The sequence below is a fragment of the Halichoerus grypus genome, chromosome 9 (genome assembly GCF_964656455.1).
Source record: "Halichoerus grypus chromosome 9, mHalGry1.hap1.1, whole genome shotgun sequence".
NCBI classification, from domain to species: domain Eukaryota; kingdom Metazoa; phylum Chordata; class Mammalia; order Carnivora; family Phocidae; genus Halichoerus; species Halichoerus grypus.
The window spans coordinates 140,505,518-140,519,728 of NC_135720.1; the positions used below are offsets into that span (position 1 = coordinate 140,505,518).

Below are 14,211 nucleotides of genomic sequence, written 5' to 3' on the forward strand. Positions count from 1 at the left end.
GTCTGATTCTGTCCTGATATCATCTGGCCTTCTGACTCTGGAATAAATTCGTCTTGTGTTGGGCAGCTCTTCGGGGCTGTACATCCATGATGATTACTCTTCTTTGTCTTCAAATATAACATTTAATTACAGCTTTCACAGAAGACTTAAAATTCCATTTTCCCTCAGGAAAAAAAAATACCTATAACTGGAGTTTATGAAAAATTATTAGTTGTGGCTAATCCTGGGTAATAAATTGGATTTTTGAAATCTGTGGGATTTTTAACACATGAGGCTTTTCATCAGGAAGGCGATGCTTATGGGAAATGCCTGTAGAATAATCAAGCAGCAATTTCACTGCCACACTGTTAAGGACAAATACAACTGAGAAGATCATCCATGGAACTTGCTGGATTGTGAAATTTGCTTTCTGTAAGGGAAATCTCACATAATAGAGGACAAGTGACAATGCCTAGTGACTTCTCATTCCCTTGAGCCTGAGGTTACGACATCCTCCTCCCCACCTCGATGCCAATCCTCCATCTAGAAATATAAGAAATCCGGCTGAGCTGTATTAAAAAGCCTAACTGACTTATTTCTTGCATCATTTAACCAACCCTAACACTACTTCATCCCTTCTATAAGCACATGGACACACACACACATACTCACACACTCACTCTCATTCTCTCTCTCCTACAAGTACCGTGTTCTGTTGGCCAAAAAAGAAAATCAATACACACACAGCAAATAACGTGCATTGTACTTGTATAAGCAATTCTTCTATGAAAAATAAATTCCAACCACACCAATTTCAAGGACCCTAAAGGATAGAATATCACAGCTTTTAAAAAAAAAAAAATGCTTTTCTGAATGGAGGACTTTTTTTCTAGATAAAAACCCCCAGCCAATATACTTTTTCTGTATCAAACTTTCTCCCTCTTTGCATCTCACGGCTTACCCAATCCACCTTATTCTTCAATGCTATTTATTAAAGTTACATCAACATTATTAAAAAAATTAAAATTAAAAAAAGACAACTCAACTGGCTATTCTTTGTAGGACTACTAGGAAGACCTGAGGGTGTGTTGTGGGCCATTCGACCACCCAGCACCTGAGAGGGTCTAACCAGCCTACTCGTAGGAATAGCCTAGAGCAGATAACACAAAACTTGAAAGAAAAAAGGGGTCATTAGTTTATGCATATTTTTAAAAACATGGCAACTACCTGGTCAACTGGGATCTCAACTTGAGTGTCTTCATCTTCTTGGACTTCTGCTGCCCCCCGTGTCTCAGACCTCTCTGCTCCAGCTTTGAAAACGCCTTCATCTGTTATTGGAGACAAATGCACAGTGAAAATCAAAATCCAATGGTGACATCATGTGGCTGAACATTGAAACTGCAATCAAATACCTAATGAAGATAATGCTTCTTAATAGGTACTTTGCCTCCCTTTGTACTGATAGGGTTTTTGCAGCCCTCCACCCCCCCCACCCCCCCGCAACACACACACACACTTCTGCATTTTCACAGGGAAGAGGGTCAGTGGTGAAGACAAGGCTGACCCAGCAGAGCAGAGCTGTGTCCCAGACTCCTCCTCACCCTCTGGCTGCTGATCTAATACCCTGTACGGGTATTTAGATAGAAAGGACCTCACACCTGTTATCTGCTCCCCACTCCTATCCACAAAACAGTGATGATGCCTGTTGCCTAAAAATACTAGTTTTAGAGGTTCTTCTTTCCCACGAGAATGCCGGGCACTGAATATAGCGTGTTGGCATAATTCTCTCTATTTGGAGCAATAATAAAAAATATTTTTTTTTCCTGCAATAGAATCACTGATTCTGGGTCTCACACAAATCAATCTTTTAGTTTGCAGATTTCCACAGGATTTTCACAACCTAGGTCTCAAAAATCCTTAACCGTAAAATGTAACCTAAATCTCTAAGGCTTTAGGTTAAGCTCCCGTGACTTGTTTTCCCACGGAAAGCAACGATAGCTGTTTTCCGTATCCAAAGAAGTTTTCCTGTTTCCCCTCAGTCTTCTCTCCTCCAGGCCAAGTCATCAAAGCATCACAGAATCGTTTGTCATTCTGTGTGCCCCAAAATAGGCTTAAGGCTTCCGTCCTTCTCACAGATGTTTCCTCTGCCCAATTTTTAAGGATCTCCAGGGATGGAGATTTCACCTCCTTCTCTGGTAATCTATTACAGGACTCCCCCTGCAGTCTAGAAAATATGGTTTCATCTTTTATCTTAAAACCTCCTCTATTTCTCCACTGGAAGCTTGTTTCCCAGAGCACAATTATCAGACATGTGTCACATAATAACACTTCATATTGTTAAAGTTATAAAAGTCACTCGTTATTTATGATTAAATGGAAAACATCCCTTTACATTCGTGGAGGATCGAGTACATGTAAGGCGCCATGTGAGTCAATGTGGCCACCGAAGACATACATGAGATGTCGCTCAGGTTGCTTACAGACCAATGAGTGTATATTTGGAGATGTATACACACCCCCAGTAAGGTATTCCCCTGGAGGAAATGCTAGAACAGGTAAGGGCTGGAGCAGAGCGCCATGGGCACTCAGAAGATATAGCCAAGTGAAAAAGGGAGGGAAGGAGAGAAGGAGGGAGGAAATATAACCAAACTCAAGCCCTTCTTGTTTCTCCTAGAGAAACCATTTTCCTTTTTAATTACTTTTTTGTAACTTGACTGGATATTAGCTTCTCTATTCTCCTTTTTAAAAAGCAGGGACAACAGAGCTGCCCTCAAAGCTGATTATACACGTTAGATTAATTCACATGGATTAACTCATTTTGAGGATTATCTACAGCAATCATTTAATCCCAGACTGGTTCTTCCTATCACCCAACAAAGTCTTTCCACCCAATGACCCCTTCTTTCCTTCAGCTCTTGTATGCTTAAGCAATCCAGAGTAATTTTTCATTCACTAGAGTTTTCTCAGTTAAATCATCTTACATGTATATCAAAACTGAAAATATACAGAGGGAATCCCTACAAAATCATCACCAAATGAGCATGTCAGCATTGGCAACTATTTTGGATTATCACTAGCACTAATCCTCCCCAAAGACATGGCCCATGCAGCATTTCCAAGGATTATGTCCTGACTTGGTCTTGTCTTACAACTGAGGACATGAATCCACAATGAAATCTCAGCCAAAACCTCAGCAACATCAGAAGAAAGAATACAGAAAGCGAAATAGAAAATGTGCTGACGGCCTCATGGATGTAGAAAGAAATACACAGTGTTTTGGTTACGCACTCAACAAAGCCATCTTTGACCTAGCAAGAGTGCAGGGAAGGCCACTTCAAGGGGCTAGGAAAATGGCTCACAATTATTCTGTCATAAAGCAGGAAAAGTGAAAGGGAGTAATCAAGTCTACAAAATTGGGAGTCAACAGATATACGGTAAGCTCTTGGTCTCTCCATCAAACTCTGGGGAACTTGGAACTCAAGAAAACAATGGCAGAAACTATACAAATAAATTCTGCCTTAGTCACATGTGGAGTTCATAACCTTGAGAACATGCAGAGGCAAATTTCAAAAAAAGGCTACACAATTTATCAAATGTTATCTCCAGTGTAGTTTTAAAAGGAAAATTAAGCGTGTTTGACATTCATTGCTACCTTCCGGATTACCTTAGAAGACAGTAATCATACTCGTCCCCAAAATGTCCCTTGAGTCAACCTTCAGTGAAAGATGTTGCGCTCTAGTTATGACCTGAGTACATGACATTTTCGGATGACATTTGGGCATCCAAGTGTTACACTTGCTTTCAAAGACACTACCAAGAGAAACCTACAGATACGAAAGGAATACATTCTTAAATACTCACATCCAATGGAATGCTTAACTTGATCCAACCAGAGCTATGAATGACTTGCAGATGTGTTTTAGAATAAACATTTCACAGGAAAAGAAAAATAAAACCAATAATAACAAACAAAATAAGATTGAAAGGGCACTGGCATGGAAAATGGCAGCCATAGGATATAAAAGGCAAAGGGACACATCAACAAAACTCAACGTTGTGTACGGCGACAGAGAGAACGGCGAGATGAACGTGTCTGTCTGTAGTGTGGGTGGAGAGTCTTGTCCATCAGTGAACTGATGTGGGAGCCATCTCCTTCAGGGGCACGGGGCAAGAAGGGAAGGTCAGAAGGGAATTCACAGGAATAAATGGTGGGAAAAAAAAAAAAAAAAAGGGACGAACAGCCAGGAAATTACTCTGTGATGGGAGAAAGCCCACTAGGATTTTAATGTTTATTATACATGTCATAAAATTAAAAATAGAGAAATACGAATTTCTAGAGGAAAAATATTTTTACACAGCATGTATTGATGATACATTGTTTATATAATACGTATGCATTTTAGAAAGCTTGGAAAATGAAGAAAACAAACATCCTTCTAACCTCATGACCCAGAGATAACCACCACTAATAATTTGACAACAGACTCCCTCTCCCTGCCTTTTTCTTTTTCTCCCTCTCTTTCTCCCTTACACACACAAACACACACACACACTCATAAAAGTGGGATCTTATTGTATATATAATTTTTAAGTGTTTTTTGACTTTAAAATCACTTCCTGAGCATTTCCCATATCATGAAATGTTACCTGAACACACAGTAAGTTGCTGGGTGTGGTCGTACCACATTGTAATTAATGACGATACTGAACAATGAAGGATTGTCTTTTTTTTAATTATGTTATGTTAATCACCATACATTACATCATTAGTTTTTGATGTAGTGTTCCATGATTCATTGTTTGCATATAACACCCAGTGCTCCATTCAATACGTGCCCTCTTTAATACCCATCACCGGGCTAACCCATCCCCCCACCGCCCTCCCCTCTACAACCCTCAGTTTGTTTCTCAGAGTCCATAGTCTCTCGTGGTTCATCTCCCGAAGCATTGTTTTTAAATGAATAGGTAGATTTCATTCATTTGATTGATGGGTAAATATGTATCAAGATCCACCATATAAAAAATCACTCTGGAAAACCTGAAAGGGTTACTCTTGACAACCTTAGCAGCTTCTGGAAAACTCACAGACACTTGGGCTATTTATCTTTCCACGTCCCTGCCCTGTAGCTCCTTTCCTGCCCTGTGGGTCCTTGTTTCCCAAGAATAAGCACAGTGCACTCCCCACAGTAAGTCCTCAATAAATGCTCATTGAAATTTAAGTGGAAAGACAAGTTCGTGGTTTCATCTCTTCCTGCTCCGCGCCCCTCCCACCCTGCCCCTGTGCACTCCGCCAAGTATTGAATTTGCTCTTCCAAAACTTCCCCTGAGCCTACGGACATCCCGGTTTTGATACAACTTTCACTGATATGATTAATCTCCTATAAATCCTCAGTCTCTCCTCTGAGTGTCTCATTTTGCAGGAAGCCTCGCCCATCTGTCCCTCTCCATCCTGTATCCACCACCTGAGTAGTTGCAGTAGCCAGGCGATGAGCCATTCCACACCGTGGCCTGAGTACTGCAGCATCTCAATGCCACGGACAACACCAACTCCACTTTAGCACACATCCCCTTCATCCTGTGCAGGCACTTCCGTCACAGCCCACCTGCAGAGTCCACGGTGCTCGCTCCCATCTCATGCCTGCGTCCTCAACCTCTGGTTTACTCCTTTCCCCCTCGTCCCCATGCGGCTGCCTGCTGGAGTCCGCCTATAGATCAGTCCATCTGTAGCTCTCCATTTCTCCGTTCAGCTCTCCACGCTCTGGCCCCACCACCGGCCGCTGCCTCCCTGGCCAACCCAAGCTCCTCTTGTTCACCTTCTAGGTGCTGGACCACCCGGAGCTGCATCGTGGGTCTACTTCTCTCCTTGGATGGTCTCATCAAGATCATGGTTTGCACACCAGCCATATGCCAATGACTCTCTAACCTAGATCAGCCTCCTCAGAGATCCCAAAACTTATATAACCAGTTGTCTAACTTGACATCTCACCTTTGATATCAAATGGGCATCTCAACCTTAATATGGTCAAAACAGAAATCTGGTCCTCCCCCCACCACCACCACCAACTGCTCATCATCTCTCTTCCCCACCCCAGGAAATGGCAGTACCCCTTAATCCCCAAATCTGGGAATTATCCTCACTTCCATATTGCTCTCACTCCTTGCATCCATTCCATTGTTGTGTTGTCAATTCAATTTCCTTTTAAATATATGCCAAATCTGGCAATATAATTTCTGTCTCCACTATCAACTTGGTCTAATCACCATTCTCTGCAGGATGGGCCATTGCAAAGCTTACACGTCAGTGTCTCTCTTCTTCACTCTTGCTATCCTGTAATTCATCCTCCACAAAACAGCCAAGTGATCTCAATAAATGAGAAAGACTATTTAGAAACTCTCTAATGTCTTTCCCTCATGCAAAGAACCCAAGGTCTGTACCATGGCTTACAAGGGTGTGATCAGGCACTTACCCCCCTCTTGGCACACACTTCATACCACTCTCCCTTTGCCCATTACACTCCAGCCACATTCTGTTTCTCCAACAGAAAACTCATTCCTGCCTTTGTACTTCTTATGCCCTCTGCCTGGAATATCCTTTCCCCTTTTTTCACATGATTGGCTGCTCCTTGCCATTCAGATCTCAGAAACCTTCCTCCTCCCTATTCCAGTAGCCACCCCGTCATTCATACTGCTGTTTTTAATCCTCTGCCTAGCATTTATTATGAGCTGATACTCTTCCTATTTATTTGGTGTTTCAGTGTTTGTCAGTCTCCACCAAACCATAAGCTCCAAGAGCACAGGTAGCATGCCCATATTGTTCAATGCTTATCCCCAGCACGTAATAGAGCTCAGCACGTAGGTGTTCAAAAGGTATTTGTTGAGAGAATGAAGAGCAGGCACTCAGAAACGTCTGCTGCACAGAGATGAAATAGAAGGAGCGTACCACTTAAAAGCCACTAGCCCAGCCCATTAATTCTTCGTGCTGTTACGGGGTTGATGCCCCATCAGGCCCTACGCCGCACTATAGCCTCGGATGAGGAGGGGGATATGGAGGTTGAAGAGAAAGAAGGTTGGAGTACCACCTACACAGGGATCAACTGTGTACACTATACTGTGGTAGCTAAAATAATAACCCCCCGAAGATGTCCACGTCCTAACCTCAGAAACCGTGAATATGTTGCATTGCATGGCAGAGGTGAATTAAGGTTGAAGATGGAATTACCATTGCTAATCAGCTGACCCTGAGATGATCCTGGATTAGCCTTGTGGACCCAGTGTAATCACACAGGTCATCATAACTGAAAGAGAGAGGCAGGAGAATCAGGGGCCCCGTGACACAGTGTGAGAAAGACTTGCCTGGTCATTGCTGGCTTTGAAGAGGGAGGGGACCGTAAGCCAGGGAATTGCGGACAACCTTAGAAAACTGAAAATGGCAAGGATGCAAATTTCCCCCCTTAGGGACTCAAGAAGGAACAAAGCCCTGCCAACACTCCGCTTACAACCCAGTGAGGACCATGTCGGGAAAGACATTAGAGAGCCAGTGAGGACCATGTCGGGATTCTGACCTCCAGGACCGTGCCGTAATGAATTTGTACGTTGTTTCAAGCTGCCCCGTTTGTGGTAAGTTGTTACCACAGTAATAGGAAATTAATACACCATGCGTCTGCCATTCAGGCCGTGGTCCGTAAAAGCCGTGCAAGTCCGCCGGCTTTTGTTTTCTTCCTCTGTTGTTACTTCTCCTTCTCACTCCCTTACGAGGTGCAGAAACCAACCACCACCGCCCCCAGACACCACCCCCCATCTGCCAGCAGGAAAGGGATTCCATTTTTTTAACGTCTCCCCCTACCCCGAAACCTTTGTAATAAAAGCCATTTGCTAACAAACTAAAGAGCAGGGATAAATTTGATGCACAAAACTGCTCTCATTCAATTATTCTACTAATTCAATGCTTGGATGCACATCCACCCAAATGCAGCTCTAATCTTTCTTGTCTGACTCGTGAGTAGACACTTTAGGGTATATTACGCCGTAAAGCAATAGCAAACATGCTAGTAAAAATAAAAATGCTCCTCAATTATTTTTCGCTTACCCCTTATGAATTTTATTGCCTAAAAAAAAAAAAATGAAAGCAGAGCTGCTGAGGTGGAGTGCTCGCAGCATTACTGTGGAGTTTCTCATAAATAGGAATCTGTTTCCCCGCAGAAAGGGAAAACAGACGCTCGTGCTTGTTTAGCCTCTTCAGCTAGAGGGGCGGAAACGAAAGGGTTCCCAGTCTTGGGGCATCCATAGCTCAGTCTAGTAATGTCACAGGACTCGGACGTTCTCGAGTAAGAAAAGTTACCAGATAATGAATGGCAGGTGCATGGAATTGGTGATAATTAACATTAAAGCCCAACCACCTCGTTGAAAGCATACCTCCTCACTACAATTATTAACAATCGTTTTTAAATAGTATTGTAAGCCATATTTTGATGAGTTCCATGTTTTGAAATCAGTGGGAACTTATCAGGACAAATAAGAAGAAAAATCACAGGACAATGCCCAGTTCTGAGTACTCTCTGGAAATATGAGATATCTATTAAGTGGAAGCTCCACATGTAAGCAAGAAAAGTTTAATGTGACTATAAACATTTTACTATGATTTACTACCGAGACTGCCTCATAAAGAAATGGTAAATTAGAAACAAAATGTTAATTTTAAAATATAGCTCATTAAACCCAGTAGAGAAAAAAATGTGGGGAAACAAGGAGTTTATAGCTCTCAGTGTATAAAATAATATTCTAGGAAGAAAAAATATATATATAGGTCTATTTGCAAGAAAAACTATGCACCCTATCTATGTGTCACATCAGTCACCAGAGACAGAATTAAAATTAAAATGGGTAAGAAGGTGACATAAAAATTATTTTCATTAGCTAATGTTAATGGGAATACATTCGCATGTGAAATATATCCAATTTCTAATACATAACTCTCCGTAGATATAGATTACCGTCATCACATCTTATTGAAATTTAAAGGAAGCACTCCCAAAAGCTGACCCCATGTGAGGCAGCCCCCATAACGTTCAGCAAGCAGGGAGGCAGGGCGTCAGAAGGCATCCACATGTAATAACGCTTCCTTATGAGAGGATATTGGCCGACCCTCCCCTGATCCTTGTACGACTTACACAATATCCTCCTCACACCGCTCCTCGGTGTTGAAGGATATTATCGTTAGGAAGAATCAGAGCACGTGACAGCGAATACTCTGAGCGTGTCTGAGGCAGTACAGAAATAAAACCAAATGTTTTTTAATCACTGATCTTCTCCATGTGTTTCATTATGTCCCACAAGCCCAAATGGAAACTCTTTCCAGAAACGGGAATATCACAAGTGATATTTTTCTTTGGCAATTTAGAATATTACAGGGAAACACCTTTATCCATATGCTTCTATAGGCTGAGTTTTCTCGGCCGTGGTTTATGTGTGGTTTCTTTCTATTCCCTGACTCCCACTGCAGGGTATTAAATATCACCTGTGACACAACTGAGGTTTAAATCTGACTGTGAAGCCTGCATAGACTTGATCTTAACCGCGATGGTTATTTTACCTTGACTTGAAATGGGTGCGACGAAATTTTCCAAGTGTAGACAGAACTTAGAAGTAGGATGATTATCACTGATTTGCCCAGATCACGGGCAATTTTGTTCTTATCCCTGCATTCCTTTTTTAATCTTTTTTTTTTGGATACAGATGTTTTATGATTTTCATCAAACTCAGAAATATTCAGAGGACAAAGAATGAAGCACACATTTACAATACGTAGAATTCATGACTCTTAACCATTTTGTAACCTATATAGACTAAAATCGGTATCAGATACACGGGACTAAGAATAATAAAGCACCTCCGATTAGGTTTGCCTAAGTCAATAAGAATATAGGGCTTTACTTTTTCCTTTCTAATTTTGTTACCTTATAAAAACTCCACTGCAAATTAGTTTTAGTTTATCAGAATAATTGAGTTGTTCCTCTTTATACCCCAGTGACTTGAAGTTACTTAATAAGTGGCCTAAAATTCTCAGTTCCTGTTCTTAATTCTGGCTGGTCCAACGACCTTCAAACGACCTGTGTGTTCCAGTCTGTAACAGAGCCAGCCCTCCTCAGACTACTACTCTACTCTAGGAATTTTCTTGTGGTAACAAACAGAGTACTTGCACATAATAGAAATACAGGGTTCTCTTAAATTCCTCAACTTTTTGTTCATTCATTCGTTCGTTCATTCATTTTGCCAATGTCCACCGAGCCTCCTCGTGCTCAGGCACGTGCTGGATGCCAGCCGTAGAAAGATGACCAAGATGCTCTCTGTCTGCTGGGGAATCGAAGGAGAACATCAACGGCACAGAGTAAGCGTAGTGAGGGCTGCACAGGCTGTCTGGAGAGAGCGCACAGGAAAGGGGGAACAGACAGGGGGACAGCCAAAGCTTCTGAGAGACAGAAGCTACAAATCCAAAGACAAATGGAACTCGTCCCTGGGGAGCAGAGGAAGGGCATCCAGACAGAAAGATCAGTGTGTGCAAAGCCCGAGAGGCAGGGACTGCAGTTGGTTGGGCTGCAGGGCTGGGGAGGGTGGGGGGTGGGGAAGGATTCAGAAAAACTTGTCTGATAGAACAGACTCTGAACTTGGTCTTACAGATGATGAAGAGCAACCTGAGGGGCTGGGGTGGGGGGGTTGCCCGGTGGGAGGTATCGGGTCAGAGTGAGAAGGCTAGCTGAGACTGTAGGAAGGGAAGCCCGGAATGTGGGTCAGACGGAAGCAACAAGAGGCTTGAATGGGATGGGAAGTAAAGCCTGAAAGGCTGGGTCCCCCACATCCATTGTGACAGCAGGACAGGCCCTGCTCAGGGGGACCATGATCTGCACCAGACTTGTAGCTCCCACGTGAAGGCAGTGGGAGTGGGATGGGCAGAGGGACACCAGGGACACAAAGCTATACTCCCAGGGCTCCAGGACCCCCCAGATGGGGGAGGGGAGAGGTGAAAGAGCCACAGGGGACTCTCAGGTTTCCGGCCCCGGGGGGGTCTCCATGGTTAGTAGAGCTATTTACCAAGATGAGGGACAGAAGGGAGATGATGAGTTCTGAATTGGATGTCCCGGTTAGAGTCCCCGGGGAAGCAACTCAACAGATGTGTCAGGTAAGTGGTTAGAGATACAGATCTGTTTACTAGGGTAATGTTCTAGGATGAGGACATAGATTTGGGGAGTATGTGAATGCAGCTGGTAAAGAAAGTCATGGGTCTGGACAATAACTTGCAATGAGAATAGAAGATGACCGGGGACAAAATTCTAGGAAGCAATGTTTAAGGGATGGGCAGAAGAGGAACTCACAAAGATTGAAAACAAATAATGACAGCTATGAGAAAAAAATCAGAGAGCGAGCTGTCTGGGAAGCCCAAGGAAAGGAGAAAGCAATGACAAAGGAGCAATCAGTATTAAAAAGTATCCTCCAATAGGCAAACAATGACTCATGGATCACTAGATCAAAAACTAATGATGTATTGTATGGTAACTAACATAACATAATTAAATTAAATTAAATTTTAAAAATAAATAAATAAAATAAAATAAAAAGTGTCCTCCAGGGGCACCTGGGTGGCTCAGTCGGTTCAGCGTCTGCCCTCGGCTCAGGTCATGATCTCGGGGTCCTGGGATCGAGCCCCGCATTGGGCTCCCTGCTCACTGGGGAGCCTGCTTCTCCTTCTCCCTCTGCCCCTCCCCCTACTCGTGCTCACTCTCTCTCTCAAATTAGTAAATAAAATCTTCAAAAAAAAAAAAAAGTGCCCTCCAGTTTGGCATCCCAATGATCTGGTCAACGAGGTGAGAGCAATGTCAGTAGAGCATGAAGATCAGATTATATCGGGGTGTGGTTTGAAACAGTGGTGAGGACGTGAAGACAGGAGTGTGGACCAGTCTTCCAAGATGATTCGCTGTGAAGCTGAGAAAACTTGTAAGACTGAACTCAGAGGCCTGAGGCCATGAAGGTAGGGAGGGCTGAACGGGCCGAAGGGGGGGTGGGCAGGTGTCAAACCCCATCTTTTCTAACTCCCGGCTTCCAATGAACTCGTCACAGATGTCTGCACCATAAAGCTGTAGCTAAACCTACGTCCCCCGTGCACAAGCATGTCTAATGAAATCCAAGCATTCTTGCAAAAACTCAAACTGCTCCCCCAGCCACTCGTGACCGAGTTAAACCAAAGCAGACCATCTTCATCTTGATAACACAAATGTTACTAGAACTGTATGTCATGAAAATACCAATTGTTCTTGCTATGCAGACATGTCTTGGAGTTTAAACCTTAGCTAAAATGTCTAAATGGTAATCTGTCTGCGGGGAGTCGGGGTTAGGGGGAGGCCGGGCAGCACCCATCCCAGGAAACAAGGCACCTTCAATCTGCAGGCCTAACTGATTTGGTCATTAACAATCATCTCAGACACAAAGAAATGGAAAAACGTTCCATGCTCATGGATTGGAAGAACAAATATTGTGAAGATGTCAATGCTACCTAGAGCAATCTACACATTCAATGCAATCCCTATCAAAATACCATCCACTTTCTTCAAAGAAATGGAACAAATAATCCTAAAATTTGTATGGAACCAGAAAAGACCCCACATAGCCAGAGGAATGTTGAAAAAGAAAAGCAAAGCTGGCGGCATCACAATTCCAGACTTCCAGCTCTACTACAAAGCTGTCATCATCAAGACAGTATGGTACTGGCACAAAAACAGGCACATAGATCAATGGAACAGAATAGAGAGCCCAGAAATGGACCCTCAACTATATGGTCAACTAATCTTTGACAAAGCAGGAAAGAATGTCCAATGGAAAAAAGACAGTCTCTTCAACAAATGGTGTTGGGAAAATTGGACAGCCACACGCAGAAGAATGAAACTGGACCATTTCCTTACACCACACACAAAAATAGACTCCAAATGGTTGAAAGACCTCAATGTGAGACAGGAGTCCATCAGAATCCTAAAGGAGAACACAGGCAGCAACCTCTTCGACCTCAGCCGCAGCAACTTCTTCCTAGAAACATCGCCAAAGGCAAGGGAAGCAAGGGCAAAAATGAACTATTGGGACTTCATCAAGATAAAAAGCTTTTGCAAAGCAAAGGAAACAGTCAACAAAACCAAAAGACAACCGACAGAATGGGAGAAGATATTTGCAAATGACATATCAGATAAAGGGCCAGTATCCAAAATCTATAAAGAACTCATCAAACTCAACACCAAAAGAACAAAGAATCCAATCAAGAAATGGGCAGAAGACATGAACAGACATTTTTCCAAAGAAGACATCCAAACGGCCAACAGACACATGAAAAAGTGTTCAATATCGCTCGGCATCAGGGAAATCCAAATCAAAACCTCAATGAGATACCACCTCACACCAGTCAGAATGGCTAAAATTAACAAGTCAGGAAATGACAGATGTTGGCGGGGATGTGGAGAAAGGGGAACCCTCCTCCACTGTTGGTGGGAATGCAAGCTGGTGCAGCCACTCTGGAAAACAGTATGGAGGTTCCTCAAAAAGTTGAAAATAAGAGCTACCATATGATCCAGCAATTGCACTCCTGGGTATTTACCCCAAAGATACAAAAGTAGGGACCCGAAAGGGTACGTGCACCCCGATGTTTATAGCAGCAATGTCCACAATAGCCAAACTGTGGAAAGAGCCAAGCTGTCCATCGACAGATGAATGGATAAAGAAGATGTGGTATATATATACAATGGAATATTATGCAGCCATCAAAAGGAATGAGATCTTGCCATTTGCAACGACGTGGATGGAACTGGAGGGTATTATGCTGAGCGAAATAAGTCAAACAGAGAAAGACATGTATCATATGACCTCACTGATATGAGGAATTCTTAATCTCAGGAAACAAACTGAGGGTTGCTGGAGTGGGGGGTGGGGTGGGAGGGATGGGGTGACTGGGTGATGGACACTGGGGAGGGTATGTGCTCTGGTAAGCGCTGTGAATTGTGCAAGACTGTTGAATCTCAGATCTGTACCTCTGAAACAAATAATGCAATATATGTTAAGAAAGAAAAAAAGAAGAAGAAGAATGTAGCAGGAGGGGAAGAATGAAGGGGGGGAAATCGGAGGGGGAGAAGAACCATGAGAGACGATGGACTCTGAAAAACAAACTGAGGGTTCTAGAGGGGAGGGGGGTGGGAGGATGGGTTA

The 14,211-nt window shown here is 43.1% G+C and overlaps 1 protein-coding gene across 1 annotated transcript in view; it reads right to left on the reverse strand.

Moving 5' to 3' along the window:
* Nucleotides 1–14,211, reverse strand: part of DCDC2 (doublecortin domain containing 2) — a 147,540-nt gene that overhangs the window by 24,367 nt on the left and 108,962 nt on the right. Inside the window, exon 8 of the mRNA XM_078054422.1 lies at nt 1,207–1,307. Coding sequence (XP_077910548.1) covers nt 1,207–1,307 — 101 coding nt within the window. The remainder of the gene's footprint in view (nt 1–1,206; nt 1,308–14,211) is intronic.